This window comes from Nomascus leucogenys, chromosome 9 (assembly GCF_006542625.1).
Source record: "Nomascus leucogenys isolate Asia chromosome 9, Asia_NLE_v1, whole genome shotgun sequence".
NCBI lineage: Eukaryota > Metazoa > Chordata > Mammalia > Primates > Hylobatidae > Nomascus > Nomascus leucogenys.
In genome coordinates, this window is record NC_044389.1 from 69,992,613 (window position 1) to 70,018,145 (window position 25,533).

At 36.0% G+C, this 25,533-nt stretch overlaps 1 protein-coding gene across 2 annotated transcripts in view; it reads right to left on the bottom strand.

Moving 5' to 3' along the window:
• The window catches only part of KLHL8 (kelch like family member 8), a 61,020-nt gene that overhangs the window by 9,547 nt on the left and 25,940 nt on the right, over positions 1-25,533 (bottom strand). For both annotated transcript variants that reach the window (XM_030819104.1, XM_003265866.3), the window contains exons 3-8: positions 16,296-16,844; positions 14,245-14,431; positions 9,510-9,653; positions 7,799-7,910; positions 1,507-1,675; positions 1,140-1,299 (exon numbers count right to left, since the gene is read on the bottom strand). In XM_030819104.1, the coding sequence (XP_030674964.1) occupies positions 1,140-1,299; positions 1,507-1,675; positions 7,799-7,910; positions 9,510-9,653; positions 14,245-14,431; positions 16,296-16,844 (1,321 nt within the window). The remainder of the gene's footprint in view (positions 1-1,139; positions 1,300-1,506; positions 1,676-7,798; positions 7,911-9,509; positions 9,654-14,244; positions 14,432-16,295; positions 16,845-25,533) is intronic.

The following is a 25,533-nucleotide window of genomic DNA, read 5'->3' on the forward strand; positions in this document are numbered from 1 at the left end:
GTTAACCCTGCGTGGGGTTTGGTAATAAAAGATTGTTAAAGTAAAAAAAAAAAAAAGCAATATAAACATTGACATGACCTTTATTTATATGAAATACCTAGGCCAGGTGTGGTGGCTCATGCCTGTAATCGCAGCACTTTGGGAGGCCAAGGCAAGAAGATCACTTGAGGTCAGGAGTTCAAGATCAGCCTGGCAAACACGATGAAACCCTGTCGTTACTAAAAATACAAAAATTAGCTGGGCACGGTGGCACACAACTGTACTCCCAGCTACTCAGAAGGCTGAGGCAGGAGAATTGCTTGAACATGGGAGGCAGAGGTTGCAGTGAGCTGAGATCATACCACTGCACTCCAGCCTAGGTGACAGAGCAAAACTCCATCTCAAAAATAAATAAATACCTACTGGCTTACTTGAAGTATTCAACATAATTTCCCTTGAAATGAGGTTGAGAAAAACAAATCTTAGACCTTTTAAAATTTATTGTAGCAAAGCACATTCAATCTGTGTCCTTCCATTTAAAAACATATACCTTATTTAAATGTAATCCCCTTCTTTAAATAAATTTGTTACTCTTAGAAAAATAAGGTCGTACATGTTTTAAACGTGAAAGATGAAGATTTAAACAAAAATTATGAATGTGACCTTAACGATTCAGCTAGGCATGGTGGCCCATGCCTGTAATCCCAACTCTGGGAGGGCAAGGCAGGAGGATCACTTAAGGCCAGTTGTTCATGACCAGCCCGGGCAACACAGCAAGGACCCATCTCTACAAAAAACAGAAAAAAACTGGCTGGGTGTGATAGCATGGGCCTCTAGTCCTAGCTATTTGAGAGGCTGAGGCAGGAGGATCATGTGAGCCCAGGAGTTCAAGGCTGCAGTGAGCTACGATTGTGCACCGCACTTCAGCCTGGGCAACAGAAAGACACTGTCTCCCTCTAAAAAAAAAAAAAAAAAAGCAAAGAATTCAAAAGCATCAGACTGAACATGTACCATTCTTCTCTGTTAATTATAAACAAAATTTTGTAAGAAAGAATTCAAAAGCACATTTCAGGACTGATTCTACTTAATTTTTGTTACTCGGTTATATGACACTTGTCATTGTATATACTGATATATTAGAGAAATACCCATTTACTCACCAACTACGTATAAGCAACCATGAAGCTTGCTAACTCCATTGCCTGCTCTTCGTTGACCCATTTCTTTAACTTCTATCCACTTATCCAGATGTGGATCATATCTCTCCACGCTAGATAAAGAAGCCATTCCATCATTGCCACCTACTGCATAAACATGGTTCTAAATGAAGAGAGTCAAACAAAACACATTAGATTTTGAATTTACTTATATATTGTTCTAATGGTAAATTAGAATGTAAAGGCAGTATTTCAGGAAATAATATGATATATAATATCTTCATACTGGTGATGATATATTGGACCTTTCCTTATTTTGGTTATGAATGTAATGCAATGTAATTTAATGGCAAGTTGCCATATAACTTACTACTAAAGCAACAGAGCCAACTCCTCCACGGGGAGTATTCATTGGCGCCACTGTACTCCACTGATCAGATTCTATGTCATATCTCTCCACATCATTGAAGCAAGTATTGTCATCTAACCCTCCAATTGCATAAATTGGGCCTCCTAAGGAAGCCAAGGCAATTCCTCGCCTGCAAAGACAATAAAACATACTTTAGCAAATGGGTTTGTTTCCAGGAAAAAAAGTCATATAAAAAATTGTGCTAACGCAAATCATTTATCATGTTAACCTTCAAACAGTATAGTTTGTTTCCATTATTTTTAGATCTATCAAAGCTTTTGACTAGATGGCTACAGAATTGCCTAACTGTGCAACTCTATGTGAATACTGCCCCCTAAAGTTGTACAGTGCATAGCCTACACAGGCTACTTTAAACTCAAAACAATAAAATATAACCCAACAAAATAATATAAAAGAGTCCAAAATATTCAATTAGTGCACACACAGCGGCATAATTGAGAGGTTAATGAGTTGACAGAGAAGTTTTGCAGCAGAGGTCAGAAGCCAATCTCACTTACAAATCCATGCAATTACAGAGCTCATTTTGTTGCAGGGTTTCATTATACCACACAAAAGAGTATTAAATTTTATATTACAAGTTTTATGTCACGTTGCTTTATTTCTGAAGCGTATTTACTTCTCTCTAAAAGTAAGAGACTTAGCCCATGTTAAAAGCTGAATTAACAGTGATCAGAAAAAAAAACTCAATTTCTTAAAAAACACACTGCACCAATCAAAAGTTGAACTATTATCAAACTATTATTTTGTCACTGGCTTGGATAATTTATAAACCTCTACTGTCTTGTGTCTCATCTGAGACATAGCTGATATTAATGAGTTAATACATGTAAAGCACTAAGAACAATGTCTGGCCCATATTTAGTTCTATGAAGTATTAGCTTTTATTATTATTGGAGAAAGCAGCTGCTTCACTGAGATTCTAACTCTAAATTTACCATAGAGTATCCAACAAAAGAATTCTTAAGGATAATGTTATCATTCACTTTCAGGCTCCTCAACCTCTTTTCTCTTGGGTATAAAGCTATGACTTACCAAATACTGTGCTTATAAAAATGTTCAGGTGTGTGAGAACAAGTACATGTGTTCTCTAGAATGTAAGGATGTTAGGTCAGGGAAATAAAGTAAGTATGCCTAATAATTGTCCCTCCCCTCAAACAACAAAAGCAGACAACATCATTGGCTTATTTCCTACTCCTCAAAACTCTCTTGGTTTTCGTAACATCACACATTTTAGTCCACTCCTACGTCTCTGGCTAGTGCTTTTCAGCTTCCTTTATCAGTGCCTTCTTTACTCCATCATTAAATTATAAAGTTCCCTAAGGGTCACTCTACACTTTCTCTCCCTAAGCATATCCCATTCTTTCCACAGATTTGTTTTAATTCAAATATATATTTTCAGACATATACCCAATTTCTACCTCAAATCTGTCTTGCTGGCTCTTCAACCTTAACTGTAATCTGAAATGAAACTCACTGCCCACCTCGCTGTGGTAGGCAGAATTTTAAGATATTCCCCATCCCCCATGACCTTCATTCCCTGGTGTTACTCTCACGACTATGCTACATTATATGGCAAAAGGGAGGTGACCTTGATGGGCCTAATCTAATCAAACAAACTTTCAAAAGCAGAGAGGTTTCTCCAGATGATTGTCAGAAATTCAAAAAACCAGGTGAATGCAGTGTGCCATTGCTTGTTTGAAGGTGGGGGGGAACACGTGGGAAGGATCTGGCGGTGACTTGTAGCCAAGATCCAATAAAAATGAGAAACTCAGTCCTATAGCCACAAGGAACTGAATTCTATCAATAACCTAAATGGCCTTGGAAGTGGCTTCTTCCCCAGTGCCTCCAGATAAAAGCCTAGCCCAATCTCTTGATTCTGGCCTTGTGGGACCCTAAGTAGAAAGCCTAGCAAAACCTGCATGACGTTTGAACTGTGAGCTAATAAATGGGTGCTATTTTAAGCTGCTAATTGGGGGCAATTTGTTACACAGACATAGAAAATTAATACACCCCCATCACAAAACAAACAAAAATTTTATCCCATTCACCATGTTGTTTTCCCAATTCAGAAACCATACCACGATCCATCCAGTTCCTTAAGGCAAAAACCGAAGAATCATCTTTGCCTCTACCTAATTGTTCTTTCTAATTATCATAAAGTCTTTTTGACCATACACCTCTGAACCATCTTTCAAATATGTCCTTTTTTCTCTATCTCAATTTCTATCAGTATAGTCCAAGCCACCATTATTTCTTTACATCAAGGGATGAAGAATTACAATAACCCTTTTTGGTCTGTCAGACTGTTTTCACTCTGATCATCCTCAAATCCCTTCTCCATTTTGTATGCAGAAGTTCTCTGAAAAGAGAAATCTGATCCTATAACTCCCCTATTATTTAAATAAAAATATAAAATGTATATTTACTATATATGCATATTAAATATATATGTTTAATTCAAAGCCCATCAGATAAAATATCCTTGGAAAACTTGAAAGGACTTCATCCTTTACTTACTCTTTCTGCCTCATTTCTAGACACTCTTCCCCTTAATCTCCCAACTACATTGGACCTCTTTCATGCTCTTTGCTCTCTTTCATCGCCTGGTTTTTGAAGGCTCTTCATCTCCCTCCACTTACCACTCTTACCCCACCTATAATAACTTAATCAGGCTAAATTCTGCAATTCCTTCAGATCGTAATAAATGGGGCTTCATTAAGATGTTCTCCACTTCTCAAGCACCCTTTACTCACCCCGTGCTAATATTATTGCCCTTATGTCATTATTTGTATCTTCTCTTCTACAATGTAAGCTATACAGAGGCAGAGACACTGGCTATGTTTTTTACTGCTGGTAGCAAAAAACAAAGTGGTATCTTTACCACTTGGTATGTCTTATGGTGGGCAATTAAAACTTTTTTTTGAATAAATAAGGGAATCTTTAGACATGCTGTCAGGATGATGGGTTTCAACAGACTCATAGCTTGAACAAACATCAGTGTCCATTTCAGTGGAAAGATGAAATAAAAAAATAAAGATAACCAGATATTTCACATGTGAAAATTTATTGAAATACATACTAAAAAGATGATTTGGGGGTATATAAGTTATAAACAAATAATATTACAAAATAATTGTAGCTCTATTATTTTTCACAAAAATTGTAAATGCTTGGGGCATATTTTAAAAGATTAAAGAAATTCAACCGCTATTTTGCTAGAGAAGTTTCATTAAATCTTTGGCTAAAAACCAACATAGTAACAGGGATATAAAGATTAAAAAAGTACTTTGGGATTTTATCTCCCATTTTAATCCATGCAGTTATCACATAGTATAAATCACTCCCTATTAAAGTATTAAAATGTCATTTGTAGATAGTGGGAGATAACAGTTTAAGACTAGCTTTTTTTTTTTCTAGGATTCTTTCTCATGAGGGGAAAAAAAGCTTAAAATGTCTTCACATTTCTTTTTAATCTTTTATATTTTAACACATGAAGCAAAAACCAGTTGAAAATATTATTAATCAAAAATAGAAAATTAGAGGCAACATATCCCCATGTGTGGTTTAGTTTTTAATTGCTCATTTTGATAACAAGTCATTTTTACAGAATGGTGCTAATTTGCCAACCATATAAGCCACAATGTCTGAGGTACGGTTTTACTAGTTCAGGTTGGTTTCTTTTAATTAAACTGTGGGTGATACATTTATATATATTAAGGTATGTATCATTATATATCATACATATGTGTGTATGTATGTGTGTATATATATATCACCTGCAGTTTTTTTTTTTTGAGACAGAATTTTGCTCTTGTCATCCAGACTGGAGTGCAATGGCACAATCTCGGCTCACTGCAACCTCCACCTCCTGGGTTCAAGCAATTCTCATGCCTTAGCCTCCCTAGCAGCTGGGATTACAGGCACCCGCTACCACGCCCAGCTAATTTTTGTATTTTTAGTAGAGACGGGGTTTTGCCATGTTGGCCAGGCTGGTCTCAAACTCCTGACCTCAGGTAATCCGCCCATCTCGGCCTCCCAAAGTGCTGGGATTACAGGCATGAGCCACCATGCCCGGCCCACCTGCAGTTTTATTAAAAGAAACTCTTCAGCAATATTTTCAATATTTACTAAGTTAGCCCTCTTCTCTCTTCTTGCATTATATTTTCACTCTGACACAGAGGCAGAATTATTCTAGTATCTAGTTTTATACAAATTATTAAGCTCAGTCTTTGAAATCCTCATGCTATTTACAGAACAATAAAGTTGAAAAAAATAATAGGCAATAAAATTTAATCTCCCATTTGGTGCAAAATATATGTGATCTTTCTGACAATACAATTCCAATCACTGGGAGGAATTACAGTATGCTTCATTGCTACTATACTGAATCATAAATAAACAAATACTTATTCCTTCCTACTAAAGCAACATACACTCTTAAAATATCTAGTAACTCCTGTAAGTTTTCTTGTCTCCAGATCACAACGCTTCAGCTATTTTTGTAGATAACATGATTTTCAGATGTATTACTAACCTGCTAGTTTTTTCTTACATGCATTCCAGATTATCATTCTCACATTTATAATAATCCATTTTTGTGCACCTTCTATATATCTTATTTTCAAATTATAAACACGCTACTGTACTAACAAGTTATGTTCATTATAAAACATCCACCCAAAATAAATTTTTAAAAATGTACAGAGAGTCTAATCTTTTATTCCCATACCCCAACTGGTGTTATATATCCTACTTCAACAATACATCTATAGATACGGAGAGATCAGTGTCAAGAACAATACAACTATAAACTCCCTTAATCTAAGGCTTCACTTCTTTTAATGTAGGCAACTGTATTATATTCACTTTTTTCCTTTCCTTTTTTTTAAGAGCTGTGTTCCATAATGGTTCAGGTACTTTTCTCCATATGAAACAATCAAAAACCTGATTTCCCACCATGTTATGTTGTACTCGTGGGACTGAGTTTTTAAAATACCTAAGGCAGGTTTTAACCTATAACTCTAATTTTAACATTTTTTAGGTTTTTGTCTAGAGTATATGTGGTCTACTCTGTCTTTGGAATCCTTATTTGGTCACATGCCTTAGTGATCTTTCCACCTTAGGATATTTAAAAAGTTGGTATTCAAGTCATTAATGAAAGTGTCAAACAGGTTAGAGTACTAAGTATGTTACTAAAAATCTTCCCTTTAGACTGATACATTAATCAGCATATATTCCAGTTTATGTTGATGAGAATATAAATATTAGAACATAAATACGTAAATGAGAACATAAATATGTAGGTGAGAACTTAAAATATTACTGTTCATCAGGATAAAAATCAATGAAGAAAAGAGAAATTGAGGACTATTTTCTTAACATGATAAAAATATAGATACCTTAGTCCTAAAGTCAGTATCTTATTTAATAGTAAAACACTAGATACTTTTCTAGATCAGGAACAAGACAAAAACACATACTATCTCTGCCATTATTCACCTGTATTAGATTATTAGGCAATACAATTAGACAAGAAAAATCAACAAGAAGCATAAGGATATGTGGGAAAATTGACCCAAAAAGTCTACAGATTAATTAATAGTACTGTTCAATGCTAATTGCAGTAACTGCTATGGCTGTGTAACATGTTAACATTATGGGAAGCCAGGTGCAGGGTAGGTGGCAAGGTTTTGCCATCTCAGCACTAGCATTTGGCATTATCTTTGCCACTGGCATTTGGGCTAGAAGATTCTTTGCTGTGCATTATAGAATCTTTAGCAGCGTCTCTGACTTCTTCCCATAGATGCTAGCAGCAATTTTCCCATCCCCAAGCTGTGACAACCAAAAATGTCTCCAGACACTGCCAAGTGTACCATAGAGGGGACAAAATCATCTTCAGTTGAGAACCACTGGTACACAGAAACTTTAATATTTTTGCAACTTCTCTGAATAAACGAAAATTATCTCAAAATAAAATGTTTAAAAAAATCAATGCTCATGAATAAGTGAAAACTGTGACCACCATATGGTACTCTAAAACATGACTGCATTTTTAATTCTTAAAAAAAATACAAGGTGGTAACAAAGTATCACCTTGGACACGCTAACAAAATGTGTTTGAGAAGGTATTTAAAGTTTCTAAAGTAGAAAAAAAAGTTTAAAATAAGGCCTTTAAATTCTAAGAAACTTCATTTCCACCATCAGTTCAAAATAACTTGCCATGCTGATCTACCTCTTTGTGTTCATTGATGCCTTCATCATCCATTTATTAGTGAGAGGATCAAACATCTCCATGCTACCTAAATGTTCATTTCCATCATGTCCACCTACTGCATACACTTTACCTGTCAAATAGAGAAGTATTTTCATTTGACTCCAAATAAATAAATCCATAACATTAATGTTACATATATAAACATTATATAATTAAAATGTCACCATAAGTTAATTTTCAATAATTCCTGTTCTGTTCAACATTATGATCAATGTCATTCAGTAGTTGAATGAAAAATCAATGTAAGCTTGCACTAAACATGCTCTTCTACATAAGGTTATTTATTAGTAAATGCTCTAATATTATCGCCCCCCTTAGGCTTCCCAACTTTTTATTACTTGGTAGATGAAATCACTAATCATGCCTTCAAAGAATGCTTAATAAAATGGAAAAATGCTCTTAATAGGTTATATTTTAAAATACAAAACTGGTGGCCGGGCACGGTGGATCATGCCTGTAATCCCAGCACTTTGGGAGGCTGAGGCAGGTGGATCACCTGAGGTCAGGAGATCGAGACCAACATGGTGAAAGCCTATCTCTACTAAAAATACAAAATATTACCCGGGCGTAGTGGTGGACACCTGTAATCCTAGCTACTTGGGAGGCTGAGGCAGAATTGCTTGAACCTGGGAAGCAGAGGTTATAGTGAGCTGAGGTCACGCCACTGCCTTCCAGCCACTGCCTTCCAGCCTGGGCAACAAGAGCAAAACTTCATCTCAAACAAAAAAACAAAAACTATATATATATAAACTGTGCATGCACGCACACACACACACACATACATATAAAACTGGTTTGTTGTTTGGTTTTTCTTTTTGAGACAGGGTCTTTCTCTGTCACCCAGGCTGGAGTGCAGTGGTGTTATGACTGCTCAATGCAGCCTCAAACTCCTAGGCTCAAGTGATCCTTCCACCTCAGCCTCCCAAGTAGCTGAGACCGCAGGCGTGCACCACTACGTCTGGCTAAATTTTTAAATTTTTTTGTAGAGACAAGGTCTCCCTATGTTGCCCATGCTGGTCTTGAATTCCCAGGCTCGAATGATCCTCCCACCTCAATCTCCATAAAACTGTTAATATGATCAATTCTTTTCCTCAATAAAACAAACAAAAACACACAGAGAAAGACAGGCAAGATTGTACACCAAAATGTTAACTGTGACTATTTCTGGGTGTTTGTGTTGCAAGTGGTTTTCATTTTTTATGAAAATGTTTTTATATTGTTAAAAATTCATTTATACTTTTAAATAAAAAAGTGACCTTTTAGAGTTTTCTGACAATTTATCCATGGTTCTACAATTAATTCATTTTCAGGAATGAGTAAAAAAAATTAATTGTAGTAATAATCATTAATTTTAGTTAGATGGGCATAAAAAAGCTGATATGTAATTATAATTTGAGTTCAATAAACATTTTTCCTTGGTTAAGTTTTTTGGTAACTGTAACTCAGAATAGTTTAACTCTTTATATCTCTTTTCTCTGATATTCATCTCCACATTATGCACACTGAGCATCTGTGGGCACAAAGCAAGTAAATTATCAGTAACCAAGCATTGTATTTAAAAATAATTTACAATTTAGTCATTTTCTTATATAAAAATAAATTCTCAAAGTTGAAATATTTTAAAAACAGCATTGTGATCATGTGATATTTCAGACAAGAGTGGACCCACCTTCCACAGAGATTACACCCACATGTCGCCTTCGACTATTCATTTCTGGTCCGAAGAACCAACTGTTTTTGTTGATAGAATAGCATTCAATACTGCGAAAGGGGTCACCAGATCCACCTCGACCACCTACACAAAACAGCACACCTAAAGGTAAAGCCACAAAATAGAGATAAATCATAGCTGCCAAATTGAAAAAAATTAGAAAGCCAAAACTTTGGGTAAAAGCAAAAAGACAAAAAAAAAGTTATTTGGATAGTATTCAATGTTATGTTACTAGATATCTAATAAAATTTTCTTCTTGTCCCCTCAAAGAATAGGATATATCAACTATCTCTGCTTGCTAATGTCCCACTACAATATGGCTTATACTCTCACCTCCCTTCTAAAATTACTCTTCCTAAGGTCCTAATAAAACCAATCAGCCTCTAAGTTAATTTCTCCCTGAACACAATTGCAACATTTGATATGCTGAACATCCCATTTTTTGGGAAACATCTTACTTCCTTGATTTCTATCAGTCTCCTTTTGTCTCCAGTCATTTATTTCCTTTTATGTTTTCCATGTTCCATCCTTAGCCCATTTCTCACATATTTTTTGCTCATACAGGAAAAGTTAATCCTTTTGTTTTAGATTCCATCTATATCATAACACCTTCCTATATACATTTCTAAGCCACATCTCCACTTGATGTCCCACAGACACCTCAAACCCAACAAGTTCAAAAGGATCTCCCTTTCTTGCCTACCTAAACAACCTCTTCCTTCCCTGTGGTGTCCTGTCTGTTCCTCTCTATTCCCAATGCCACTGAGAACAGTTCATGCCCTCATCACCTATTACCTAACTACCGCAAAATCCTGTCCTCTCTTAATACTTACCTGTCTTTTTGCTTTCAGATTGTCAACATAGTAAACTAATGAAAAGGCTCTTTTGATAGCCTTCCATTACCTACACCAGTACGTCTCAAAAACTTTAGTGAATGCCACTGAATTGTACACTTAAAAATGGTTAAAATGGGCAGGTGCAGTGGCTCATGCCTGTAATCCCAGCATTTTGGGAGGCTGAGGCAGGAGAATCATTTGAGGCCAGGAGCTGGAAACCAGCCTGGGCAACAGAACAAGACCCTTATCTCTACAAAAAAAATTAAAATTAGCCAGGTGTGGTGGGTCATACCTGTAGTGCCAACTATATGGGAGGCTGAGGCAGGAGGATCATTTGAGCCCATGATTTTGATGCCGCAGTGAGCTATGATTGCACCCCTGCACTCAGCCTGAGTGATGGAGTGAGACTCTGTCTCTAAAAAGAAATAAGACAAAAAATGCTTAAAATGGTAAATTTTGTTATATATATTTTACCACAATTAAAAAAAAAAACAGTGTAGTGTAATTCAGAATCAGCTGGAGGGCATAAAACACAGATTGCTGGGCCTGACTTCCAGAGTTTCTGATTCAGTAGGTTTGGGATAAGTCCAAGAATCTGCATTTCTTACAAGTTCCTAAGTGAACGCTGATGCTGCTGGTCGAGGGGTGACCACTTCCTTCATACTTTGAGCAGCAAAGGCTGCCTTACAAGGTAAAACCTTATCACAGCATAAAGGTCTTCCAGGATCTAACCCAATCACCTCCCCTCTTTCTTTCTCTTAAACTTCATGCTCCTGCAACTATACATATAGTACACATCTTTGGTGTTCCTATAGCACTTCTGGTAATTAGCATTTATTTAGCACACAGTATTAAAATGATCTGTTATGCTGACATCTGTTACCAGAGTTTAAGGTAGGTTAAGACTGTGTATTAAGCAATTATGCATTAACAAGGACTAGCACAGTACCTGCCATGTACTAGGCATTCAATAATTGTAAAATGAACTGAACACCCTTACCCTAACTAGCATTCAGAAGAACATTTATTTATTATTCACAACCAAGGCTAAGGTTTACTTTCTCTAAAAAACTTTTTCTGACTCTTCCAAGATAAAAAATAACTACTGTATTCTTTGTAAGTCCCATTATACCTTATGAAGATATAAAAGTACCTGTTAAAACTTTACTGCATTTATTTATTCAAATGTCTGTTTTCCTAGACCAGACAAGTTATTCCAAAATAAGTCTGGCTATATTCTGTATGTGCCTGCATTTCTTATGCTTAACCCAGTGCCTTTCACATGGTAAGCACTTAATAAATGTTTGCTGAATGACTGCATAAATGAATGCCTGGTAGCTGCTTGTACTATCTTTTTCAACTAATTCAATATTTTAAGTCAGACAAATTTAAAGTCGGAAGAGCAGCAAGTTATGGTGGCTCATACCCATAATCCCAGCACTTTGGGAGGCTGAAGTGGGTGAATCACTTGAGCCCAAGTGCTCGAGGCCAGCGTGGGCAATATAGTGAGAGACCCACTCCCTACAAAAAAGAAAAAAAATTATCTGGGCATGTGCCTATGGTTCCAGCTACTCAGGGGGCTGAGGGAAGAGGACTGCTTGAGCCCATGAGGTTCAAGGCACAGTGAGCTGTGATTGCACCATTGCATTCCAGCCTGGATGACAGAGCAAGATCCTGTCTCAAAAAAAATTTTTTTAATAAAAAAAAGAGTTGGAAGAAACTGTGAAGATCATTTAGTCAAATTGTTTATAAGTAAACAGAGGCCTTATTTAAGAAATTTGTTTATAAGCTGGGCTGGGCACAGTGGCTCATACCTGTAATCCAGCACTTTGGGAGGTTGAGGCGGGTGGATTATTGGAGGTCAGGAGTTCGAGACCAGCCTAGCCAACATGGTGAAACCCTGCCTCTAGTAAAAATACAAAAAAAAAAAAAAAAAAAATTAGCCTGGCGTGGTGGTGCACACGAGAATCTCTTGAACCTGGGAGGCACAGTGAGCCGAGAAAGTGCTACTGCACCCCAGCCTGGGTGACAGAGTGAGACTCAGTCTCAAAAAAAAAAAGATAAGAAATTTGTTTGTAAGTAAACTGAGGCCCTGATTAATAAATTTGCCCAAAATTACAGATGTTCAATGGCACAGCTAGGATTATAATCCCAGAATGTAATGTTAATCTTTGATTAGATTTTCTTTAAGTGGAAACTAGTATTTCATCTATATAGTTCACATAGGAACATAGTATGGAAGGAAAAAAAAAAAAAACTAAAATAGAAGTAAAAGACCAGCATGCATACCCTTTCTCTGCTATTTCTATGCGTGGCCTTCAGCATACTTTTAACTTAATTCTTAGTCTCCTCATCCTTAAAATGGAATAAAACCACCTATTTCAAAATGAGGATCAAATCCTTATCTAAAACCTACTACATAAAGTTCCTTCAGTCATGTAAGAGTTCATTTATATGACTGTCTAGTACATTTTGGCATATAACCTAGGCTGCTAAGATGTTATTTGAATTCAATTCTGAGTTTGAAGAATTTCATAAAATACCCTGACTTTCTAAATTCACAACAAAAAAGCTATACAACTAAAAAAAATCAATTCTTGGGCCGGGCGCGGTGACTCACGCCTGTAATCCCAACACTTTGGGAGGCCAAGGCGGGCAGATCACGAGGTCAGGAGATTGAGACCATCCTGGCTAATACGGTGAAACCCCATCTCTACTAAAAATACAAAAAAATTAGCTGGGCATGGTTGTGGGCGCCTGTAGTCACAGCTACTCGGGAGGCTGAGGCAGGAGAACGGCATGAACCTGGGAGGTGGAGCTTGCAGTGAGCCAGCTGAGATTGCGCCACTGCACTCCAACCTGGGCGAGCGAGCGAGATCCGTCTCAAAAAAAAAAAAAAAATTAATTATTTACATCAACCTATAAAAAATAAGGACAATTAGTTTCATGTTAAACTAATTATCTAGAAGAACTACTTCTTCATAGGTAAGTGTATGACTTTCAGCATTTCTTTGTATTACCTAGATAAAATCTCATTCTACTCATAATCAAGTATTGCCTTTTGTTGTTGTTTTCAGGCTATCTCAAAGACCTCATTATTTGATAACTGCATATTTAGATAGCACCATATATAGAGGAAGTCTCTATTCAGAGCTCCTCTTCCTAAATTTCTGAACCTCATGTATTCACTCATGTCTCAAATATGTTACACTTTATAAATATTTTATTAAAAAGTGATACTTCTTATAGCATAATGTCTCAAAAAAAAGAAGCAAACATGAACTATTTTCTTGGGAAAAATTATAAAGTCTAAAAATTGTATCAAATAAAGGTGAAACTGCATGCCTCCTAAAATATAAGGGCTTTAGACTCTAAGAGTTTAATATAACCCATTATACAAATGTTAGCTATGTTTAGTGCCCTTTTTATTTGGTAAAATGAAAAAACAAATATTTAGACACACAATATATTTCAAGCTCCATGTTTGGCCCTAGGGATAGAAACCTAAATAAGATACTCAGCTGTCTTTGAAGAACTTAAGACATGTCAAATGAATAAATGACAATGCAACATAGTAAACCAAGTTCAGAATCGGGGAAGATCTCAAAAGAAGAGATATTTCAGTAGGCTCTTCAGAGTACACAGGACTGATTATGACTTTTTAAAAAACTGGCTTATTGGTAAAACTAAATAATGTACAGTAAAAATTATAAATACCTATATAAAACTGTATTTGCCAATTATTACTTTAAGGCAATCAGACACTAATTATATTACAACTAAGTCTGGGCACACATGAACAACCCTCAAATACAACAAAGATCCTTCCAGGAGAAATGACAAAATAATTTGGTTACCAGCAGTATGCTTCCTTGGGGTAGTCCGAATGGAGTATTCAAAGTCAGGTACTGCTCTGCTACTCAAGTGAAGGTGGTAATTTCTTGCTTCATCCAGTAAATCTCTACATTTTAGATTTTGCTTGACAATCTGTTCTTTTGCCACAACACCCATAAGAAAATCAACTGGCAACAATGGCAGACGAACCTAAGATCATGAATAGTTGCAATTAACAAATTTTATATTTTCTTGGGAAAATATAAAGTCTAAAAATTGTATCAAATAAAGGTGAAAACAAGATGAGTAATTCTCCACTTCTACTGCAGCATGTTCTCTTTTTAAAACTTAAGTTGTTACTTCATGAAATCTAACATGTTCATGAAATTCAATGTGCCAAATTATAAGCAATTTCCAGTATTGGTCTGCTCAAATGAAATCAGACTACACGTTAAATTATATCCACCAACTTTAAATATCGGTTTAAATAGGCTTTATAATTGAATTATCTTCATTCAAATTGCTTACTTCCAAAAACGGTACTGACATAATCACAAGGCCCTTCTGTTGATAAAGGCACAATCAAAACAAAAGTGCTGTGCTTTGTTCTTTTGCCTTTTTAAGCCAAGATTAAACATAGGGAAATGTGATTTCTTACTTAAAAATGTAAAAATTCGCATCTGAAACAAGTGTTGTTTTCTTCAAATTAATGATCTTGGAAGAGAATACACTAACTTAGGGATGCATCCCCTCTTTCAACAGAGGCATTCACCATTCCTCTATTAAAGATACACTGATTTTCCAGTGGATTAAAGGGGATGATGAAACCAGGTAATGCTATTTTGAGTTAAAAGCACACACACACGTAAGGGGTTGAGTCCAGTCTCTCTCCCCAACTGCAAGACTTTGTTGCAGCAGTCCCTGTATCTATTGTTATGGCCCCCCTTGAATGAAATCTGCCTTACCATCTTAAAGAAAAACACATATACACAAATAAGATATAGCTGCAAAATAATGAAACTTTCCATTTGCTTTGCTGACAAACTTACTTTCAAAATAATTCTGAGAGAGAAGATCTAAACGTGTTTTGAACTTTGATACTTATATGAATACATAAATATTGATATGCACTTGAAAAAATGTCTTATCATCACACTTTGAATAGCTTTACTTCATCTGCCTATAAATATCTAAAATGAAAACACTGGTAATTATAAGCACTTTCATTCTTCTTCATTCTTCTATTTGTTTAAGTTTCTGATAATGCATTAAGAAACTTTGTTATTAAAAATCACGAGAATTATCACTGAGTGCTTTTATCAAGCACTAAGTTTTAACAAAGCATTTAGTTTAGAAAAAATAAGTAAATAAGAACATTCTTCTTTTAAGTAGCAAAATGTCATTTTACTTCTCAGGAATAAATGAAGCAAGGAAAAAACAGAGGAAGGGAAGGAGGGAAGGGAGAGAAAGGAGAGGAAGAAGACAAAAGAAAAAAAGATCACAAGGGCCTATAATCTTCTTATCCTGGTAACTCCTATTGACAGTAAAAAATAACAACAGTAACAATAATGAGACACATTTCTGAGGTTTAAAAAAAGTCAAACTACGGTGAGAAAGGAAAATAGAAAGTGATGTCCTATGGTTGTTTACATAATAAATCTACACACATTATGAATAACTATACTTTTATTAGCAAAATAATTCATTAAAATTTAGAAACTTCATTATAAAACAATAATTATAAAGTATATTAATTTAGAGCTATTTCCTCAAACCATTTTCTATTGGCATAAATAAAATATTCATCATTAGTATCCCAAAGGAATATTTTAAATATTCAGGTTAAAAAGCAGAGAATGATATTGCTAATTCAAATGTGACAAATTTACATTCATCCTGAAACAACACAGCAAGTTAACAGGAAAATTAGAGAGCTAAAAGCCATTTTTATCATTTATTACATCAATAATTTCTATATTCCTTGAAATAATCTACACTTTTCATAATAAATGAAACATGTTGATTTGCTTCCATATCATTTCATTTCTGTGTGAAATCTTATTTCAGCCCCTACCTGTGCAAGTGTTTCATCCAACCATTTGGAATGATGCTGAGGATTGGCAAGAAGCCACTTGATGGCAGCATTATAGACCTGCTTTTCATTTTCAATATTTAGATCACTGGAGGACAAAAGCTTATGGAGGTGCTGCGGTGATACACTTACAAAGTCTTCACACTCCACTACTTCAGTAAAATGGTCACAGGCATACTGATCCGCCATGTCCATTAAGTCTATTCGATTGTGACTTTCTGCAAAGGCTCTTACTGCCAGGCAATTGGAGGGATGAAAATGTAACTTCATGTATTCACAACAAGCTCTAGCCACCAGTTCAACCTGCAGAATACAGGCTGCATATAAGAGAGGCTGGACATTGTCAACAGTCAAAGTGAGCCGTGAAGAATAGACAAACTTTACCAAGTCTTCTATTGCGTCACCATCAAAATCTCTAATCTCAATCAGCGTTTGCTTGGCTTCAGCCATTTCAGAAAGAAACATGGCTCTAAAGTAGGGAATAACACAAGCCAATACCAGCTTGTGACAAGAGATTAGCTTTGAGCCAACCTGTTCAAAAGAAACCAAGAAAGATTCAGTTTAATATCAAAATCAGCTTCAGGTCAGCATTTAACATGTGTGTGTAGCAGGGACAAAATTTCCTGACAAATTTAGAGTTATCTTTTTATAAGGCAATCCTTTGATCACTTACTTTCAAGGTAGGCCAGTTTCTTAAAGTCAGGCAATTTTCATCTTCCAAATTAACCATATATCATATTATATAGTTTTTTAAAATTAAAAAAAATTTTTTTGAGACAAGGCCTTGCTCTGTTGCCCAGGCTGGAGAGCAGTGGCGCAATCTCAGCTCACTGCAACCTCTGCCTCCTGGGTTTAAGCGATTCTCCTGCCTCAGCCTACCAAGTAGCTGGGATTACAGGCGTGCGCCACCACACCTGGCTAATTTTTGTGGGTTTTGTTTTTTCAGTAGAGACAGGGTTTCACCACGTTGGCCAGGTTGGTCTCGAACTCCTGGCCTGAACTGATCCACCTGCCTCAGCCTCCCAAAGTGCTGGGATTACCAGTGTGAGCCAGTGCACTCGGCCTCTTTTATATACGTATCTGTAACATACACACAACAAACCATGATTTTCTATGTTATATTTCAAGGACATTTTGTGAATTAATACCAGCAAACATCAGTTAGCACTCATTACATGCCGACCACTATTGTAAGTGTTGTTTTTTTTTTTTTTTGAAATAAGGTCTCACCCTGTTGCCCAGGCTGGAGTGCAGTGACATGATCATGGCTCATTGCAGCCTCAACCTGCTGGGCTTGAGCAATCCCCCAACTCAACCTCCCAAGCAGCTAGGACTACAGGCATGCACCACCACACCCAGCTAATTTTTGCATTTTTCAGTAGGGACAGGGTTTTGCCATGCTGCTCAGGCTGGTCTCAAACTCCTGGGCTCAAGTGATTCACCCACTTTGGCCTCCCAAAGTGCTAGGATTACAGGCATGAGCCACAGAGCCTGGCCTTCTAAGTGCTTTTCATATACTAACTCAATTGTCCCAACACCCCTATGAGTAAGTACTATTATTATCCACAATTTATCAATCAGAAAACTGAAGCACAGAGTAAATATTTAGTAGTATTTACTATGAGCTCAACTGAGGTTTTTTATTTTCTATTTACACTATCTTGATATAGCTCACATAAAAGCAGTAAAAAAAAAACACTGCAATCTCATCACCTTAATTATTGAAAAATCAGCTTCCAACAGTGTGCTATTACAAATAGCACAGTAGTGAACTTCTTTGCAACTAAATCTTTATTCACATTCTCTATTATTCCAACAGATAAATTATTAAGTAGAAATGCTGCTTCAAAGGATACAGTGTGAATATGTGAATACATAATGTCAAACTGTCCATTTCTGAGCTTCTTATAGTATTTGCATCATATCTTGAGTGTTAACTTAAGAAATACTTTTTGTTGTTGTTGTTGTTGTTGTACAAAGTCTATGCTGCCCAGGTTGATCTCAAACTCCTGAGCTCATGCAATCCTCCCGCCTCGGCCTCCAAAAGTGCTAAGATTATAGGTGTGAGCCATCATGCCTGGCCATAGTTGCCAATTTGATGAATAAAAATATCTCATCTTTTTTTTTGCTCTTAAGATTGAATCATTTATAAATTTTGAGCTATTTGTATTTCTTCTATGAACTACAAATTTTTTATCTATAAGTACTCCTCATATAATCAGAGTATTAGGCATTTGTCATACATATTTCAAACTCCTCTTTTAGTTTGCTTTCAAATTTTATTCTCTTATATAAAAACCCTATGGATTTTTATATAATTAAATGAAGTCTTTTTATTTGTTTTAGGTACCCTGCTAGAAATGGGAATCATTCTAATATTCTATATTTACTTCACGTATTTTTTATACTACTTTTATGGTTTTATATTTTACACTTAAATTTTTACTTACATCTGGAAGTTTTTGGTAATGAGTGGGAAGATATCTTCTTTTTAATATAGTATTTATCCCATTTTCCCAGGAGTTTATAATAATCAAATACAAGTAACAGTTATAGTACTATTTTAACAATTTTCCTGTTTTCATGTAGTGTTTTGATTATATAATAAACTTAACAGTTGTATCTCATTATTTGAGAACTAATTTTAAAATGACAACTTCTGGAGTGTTCAAATGTATCAATGGTTTTGCTTATAAAAGCCCCTTCCTCAGTCTTTTTTCACTATTGTGGAAGAAGACGCAGTATCACTTATTTCAGAAAGTATAAGACAATCATTTCTGTCTGTTATGCTATATTAAATTTTTTCACAGAACTCACAAGGCAGTATTTAGATTCCATTGAGACTAAAGTTGTAATGTAGATTATAACATAAAGCTTGGCATGTTTTCAAATTCACATCAGCTCTAAAATGGGATCTGAAATTTGATACTAAATAACTTTTAAATAGCCTAAGCATATCCTTTAAAAAATTATTTCCACATGCCACCACTGGGATTCAGTTTCTATGCAAATATTTGTAAGTCTCACATGACTTAAACCTGCTCCATTAAATAACTTGCCAACACTCTCTCACATAATAGTATCATAAAATAGGGTTCTACAATTTCTAGATAACCATCATTTTAACACTTGCCATCCAAGTTGTACAAATCAATGGCCGGCAAGTCATTTTCATGTTGTTTTTAATAAGATTCTGTCCCTTTACAATTCTATTTGAGTCTTGATTCAAACAAACTAAACTGTGGCTATTTAACACATACACCCCTATTTACCCTTTTAGAATAAATATCCATCTTTATTTTATAAAGATCTTTCAGCCACATGTGTAAATAGGAATAGCCAAAAATTTGGCTTTTTAATGCACTGATTCTCCTTTGATGTTATATAGTTCATTACATTCCTGAAAGTTTATTTGTACATTTTCTTTCTCTGGTACATAAAAATAATTACTAATTACCAAAATCATTTCATTAGAAATTTGAAAATGAAAGGAATCAAAGTCTAAAGACCTGATGTTTAAAATTGGATGAAAAACACACAAGCTACATAATATTAGACATTACCATGTAATTTAGAATTATATAAATACTATATGTCCCTGATACTACTTAATTTTCTAATTTACATTCTTTGTTAGATCAGTGAACGTGTGACTAATTCAAGAGACTATTACAAAAGAAAAACCTTAGACGATTAAATTTAACAGAGTTTAACTGAGCAAAGACGGATTCAAGAATTGGGCAGTCCTGGAACAGAATAGGTTCAAAGAGACTGGTGCTGGTGCATAGTCGAAAATTATTTATGGACAGAAAAAGGAAGGTGACACACAGAAAACAGAAGTGAGGTACAGAAACAGACGGGTCAGTTACAGCTCAAGGTCGGCCTTACTTGAGCACAGGTTGAACAATTGGTTGCCTTTAATTGGCTGAAACTCAGTGATTAGCACAAGAGTAGGTTGCAGCCTGTTTACACATCCAGTTAGGTTACAGTTTACTGTGTACAGAGAAACTTTTAGGCCAAGTTTAAAATATGTAAGGCGGGAGCTTTAGGCTAAACTTAACAGTACGCAGGGAAAAATCATGTCACACTTCAGTATTAAAATATGTAGAATATCAACATTCATTAAATGATTCCTTAGGCTTTTGTTTAAAAAGCTTGAAACATCAACTATTAATAAAAACTTTGAGTAATTTTCCAGAGATTAGCCAATATGAATGGAAATACAATGAAAATAAGGCTTTTGGATTAGTAAAGCACTTGACTATCAACATATAAAGCATTCCTAACTCCACTAGTTAGGACTTCATCATGGCTCTTGAGCACCACTTGCTTGAGCCCGCTCCCACTCTGTGGAGTGTACTTTCATTTCAATAAATCTGTGCTTTTGTTGCTATTGAAAAAAAAAGAGTTCACCATGGTTAACATTTATTTTGTAAACTATCTCCACTTCACTTAAAAAAGTTTAGTAAAGAAAAGGCTGGGCGCGGCTCATGCCTGTAATCTCAGCACTTTGGGAGGCCGAGGAGGGCAGATCAGGAGGTCAGGAGATGGAGACCATCCTGGCTAACATGGTGAAACCTCGTCTATACTAAAAATACAAAAAAAAAAAAAAATTAGCCAGGCATGGTGGCATGCGCCTGTAGTCCCAGCTACTTGGGAGGCTGAGGCAGGTGAATCGCTTGAACCTCGTTGGCGGAGGTTGCAGTGAGCTGAGATTGCGCCACTGCACTCCAGCCTGGGCAACAGATTGAGATTCCATCTCAAAAAAAAAAAAAAAAAAGAATTTTAGAAAAAGTAAAATTTTATCTTAGTATTATTAACCATTATATATACAGGAAAATTTTCCATATCAGTTGAAAAATGCCCTTCTACTCAAATATACTTTAACATTCATCATTAGCAACTTATGCAAGCATCTTCTTTAATATCTTTTACTCTACATGTATATTATTCATTACCATTTCAATGTTGTTTTGACATTTACATTATGACTTTTTGATTACTGTAAATACTATTATAGTGGATGTACAGTTGCATAACTTTGTGGGTAACAATAATCTTGATACTTGAAAATAAAAAATAACCTACTGGCCAGGGGCACTGGCTCATGCCTATAATCCCAGCACTTTGGGAGGCCACGGTAGGCGGATCACCTGAGGTCAGGAGTTCAAGACTAGCCGGGCCAACATGGTGAAACCCCATCTCCACAAAAATTAGCCAGGCATGATGGTGGGTGCCTATAATCCCAGCTACTCAGGGGGCTGAGGTGGAAGAATCGCTTGAACCTGGGAGGCGGAGGTTGCAGTGAGCCAAGATCGTGCCATTGCACTCCAGCCTGGGCGACAGAGCGAGACTCTGTCTTTAAAAAAAAAAAAAAAAAAAAAAAGCTTACTGTTTAGTCTGTTCAGGCTGCTATAACAAAATATCACTGGGTGGCTGATAAACAACATAATTTATTTCTCATAGTTCTTGAGACTAGAAAGTTCAAGATCAAGGCACTGGCAAACCCATGTCTGGTAAGGACTTGCTCTAAGTTCACTGATGGCAACTTTTCTTTGTGTCTTCAGATGGTGGAAGGCACAGGGCAGCTATCTGTGGCCTCTTTTTCTTTTTTTTTTTAATGTCTAAATACAATTTTAATGAGGTATAGATACATGCTCAATTTGTGATCATGAGTTATAACAAGTCAAAGTTTAGTTATAATTACAAAAATACTGAAATCAGCATGTAAAGGAAAACCTTTATAAATAAGAACATCCTCAACTTTAAAGATGGCTTAGGTTTCTATATATCTCAAGATCTGCTTTGTATTTAAAATGAATAGTGAAGAGTGTATATAAAATATATAAATAAAATAACATTGTGCTTCTTAAAAGCTGTATGTAAAGGGAAATATTTTTTAAATTACTAGAGGCCAGGCATGGTGGCTCATGCCTGTAATCCCAGCAGTTTCAGAGGCTGAGGCAGACAGATCGCTTGAGTCCAGGAGTTCAAGACCAGCCTGGGCAACATGGCCAAACCCCCTCTCCACAAAAAATGCAAAAATTAACTGGGTGTGATGGTGTGCACCTGTAGTCTCAGCTACTCAGGGGGTGGGGTGGGGTTTGGGTCCAGGAGGTGGAGGTTGCCATGACCCATGATTGCATCACTGTACTCCAGCCTGGGTGACAGAGCAAGACCTTGTCTCAAAATAATAAAATAAGCCTATAATCCTTTCCCCTTATAAAGTAAAAAATAATTTACTATTCCTTCATTCTTACAGTTTTATTTTTATTTTAAATTTATATTTTTCTTTTATTGTAAATATATATATATTTTGCTTTTTTCAACTTTTACTTTAGAATTAGGGGTGCATGTGTAGGTCTGTTGCATAGATATATTGCATCATGCTGAGGTTTGGTGTATAAATGAATCTATAACCCAGGTAGTGAGCATAATACACAATATGAAATAAACAGTTTATTTCAATTCATACCCCCACTGCCTTCCCGCCCTCCCCCATCTTGTATTCCCCACTATTTTTCCCATTTTCATGACCATGTTTACTCAATCAATGTTTAGTTCCCACTTACAAGTGAGAACAAGTGGTATTTGGTTTTCTGCTTTTTTATTAGTTTACTTAGGATAATGATTTCCAGCTGCATGTATGTTGCTGCAAATAACGTGATTTCATTCTTTTTTATGGCTGCGTAATATTCCGGAGTGTATATATAACACATTTTCTGTATCCAGTCCACCACTGATGGGCACCTGGGCTGATTCCATATCTTTGCTATTTGTGAATAGCACTGCAATGAACATGCAGGTATATGTGTCTTTTTGATAGAATGATTTATTTTTCTCTGGGTATATACCCACTAGGAGGATTGCTGGGTTGAATGGTAGTTCAAGTCTCAGTTCTTTGAGAAGTATCCAAACTGCTCTCCACAGTGGCTGAGCTAATCTAAATTCCCACCAACAGTGTATAAGTGTTCCCTTATCTCCACAGCCTTGCCAACATCTGTTATTTTTTGACTTTTTAACAAAAGCCATTCTGACTGATGTGAGATGGTATCTCTTTGTGGTTCTGGTTTGCATTCCTCTAATGACTAGTAATGATGAGTATTTTTTCATGTATTTTTTGGCCACTTGTGGGTCTTCCTTTGAGAAGTGTACGTTCATGTCCTTTGCCTACTTTTTACTGTACCTTTTCTGTTTAGATATGTTTAGATAAACAAATACCATTGTGTTACAACTGCCTACAGTTTTCAGTATGGTAACAGGCTGCGCAGGCTTATATCCCAGCAACAACAGGCTATACCATATAGCCTATGTATGTAGGTTATACTACACAGGTAGGCTGTAGTAAGCAGTTCTAATACAGTCATGTGTCATTGAAGGATGGGGACACGTTCTGAGAAATGTGTCAGGTGATTTTATCATTGTGCAAATGTCACAGAATGTACTTACACAAATCTAGATGGTATAGCCTATTACATACCTGGCTTATATGGTACAGCCTGTTGCTCTCAGACTACAAACCTGCATGGCTTGTTACTGTACTGCACACTGTAGGCAACTGTACAGAATAGTAACTATCTGCATATCTAAACATAAACATAGGAAAGGTACAGTAAAAATATGGTATAAAGTATTTTTTTAAAAGTACACCTGCATAAGGTATTTGCTATGAATGGAGCTGCAGGGCCTGAAGTTGCTCGGGGTGAATTACTGAGTGGTGAGTGAATGGGAAAGCCTAGGACTTTATTGTACACTACTGTAGACTTTATAAACACTGTACATTTATGCTACACTAAATTTTAAAAAAAAATTTCTTTCTTTCATAATTAACTTTAGCTCACTGTGACTTTTTCCATAAACTTTAATTTTTAAAAACTTTTTGACTCTTGTAATAACACTTAGCCTAAAACACACACATTGCACAGCTCTACAAAAATGTTTTTATATGCTTATTCCAAAAGCTTTTTCCTACTTAAAATTTTTTTTCTTTTACTTTTTAAACTTTTTTGTTAAAAACTAAGACACAAACTCAGACATTAGCCTGCATCTATATCAAGTCAGGATCATCCATATCACTGTCTTCCGCCTCCAGATCCTGTCCTACTGGAAAGGAGAGGACACATGGAGCTGTCATCTCCTATAGTAACCATGCCTTCCTCTTGAATACCTTCTGAAGGACCTGCCTAAGGCTGTTTTTACAGTTAACGTTTTTTCTTTTCTTGTTTTTATTAAGAATCAACTTTCTGCAATTTTTTTCTTTTTTTAAGTAATGTTTCTTCTTTAGAAGTAGCAGGAGTACACTCTACAAAAACAATAAAAAGTACAGTAAATACATAAACCTGTAACATAATCATTTATTAGCATGAACAGGTATTAGGCACTATACATAACTATGTGTTATACCTTTTACACAACTGGCAATGAGGTAAGTTTGTTTACACCAGCATCACCACAAGCATGTGAGTAATGCACTGTGCTAGGACATTATGATAGCTACAACATTACTAAGTGATAGGAATTTTTCAGCTCCATTATAATCTTATGGGACCACCATTGTATATGGGGTCCATCATTGACCAAAATGTCCTTATGTGGCACATCATTATACCCCTTTCTGAGAAACATGAAAAAGATTAAAATACTGATTTACTACTGGAATGGATGTAGTAAAGGTGATCTTCCTTAAACACAGAATCTTAAAATTTCTTAATATAGAATGCTTAAGTGTTAACTATAGGATCACTTTCGCCATTATTATTTTTCTCTTCTATTAAATTACGTCTGTGCTATCTTCTAAATGTCCTCCAAAATCATGTGTTGAAACGTGCTAATATTAAGAGAGGGAATCTTTGGGAAATGATGAAATCATAAGAGCTCTATGCTCATGAATGGATTAGTGCCTTAAGAGAGGACTGGAGGGAACTAGCTTAGGCCCATTTTGTCCTTCTGCCTTCCATGTGAGGACATAGTGTTCATCCCCTCTGGAGGATGCTGCAACAAGGCACTATCTTGGAAACAGAGAGGGCAGCCCTCACCAGACACCAAACTTGCTGGTACCTTGATTTTAGACTTCCCAACCTTCAGAACTATGAGAAATAATTATCTATCATTAGCATAGTGGCTCACAGTTATAATCCCAGCTTTTTGGGAGGCCCAAGGCAGTAGGATCATTTGAGCCCGAGTTTGAGACCAGCCTGGGCAACATAGCAAGACCCCATCT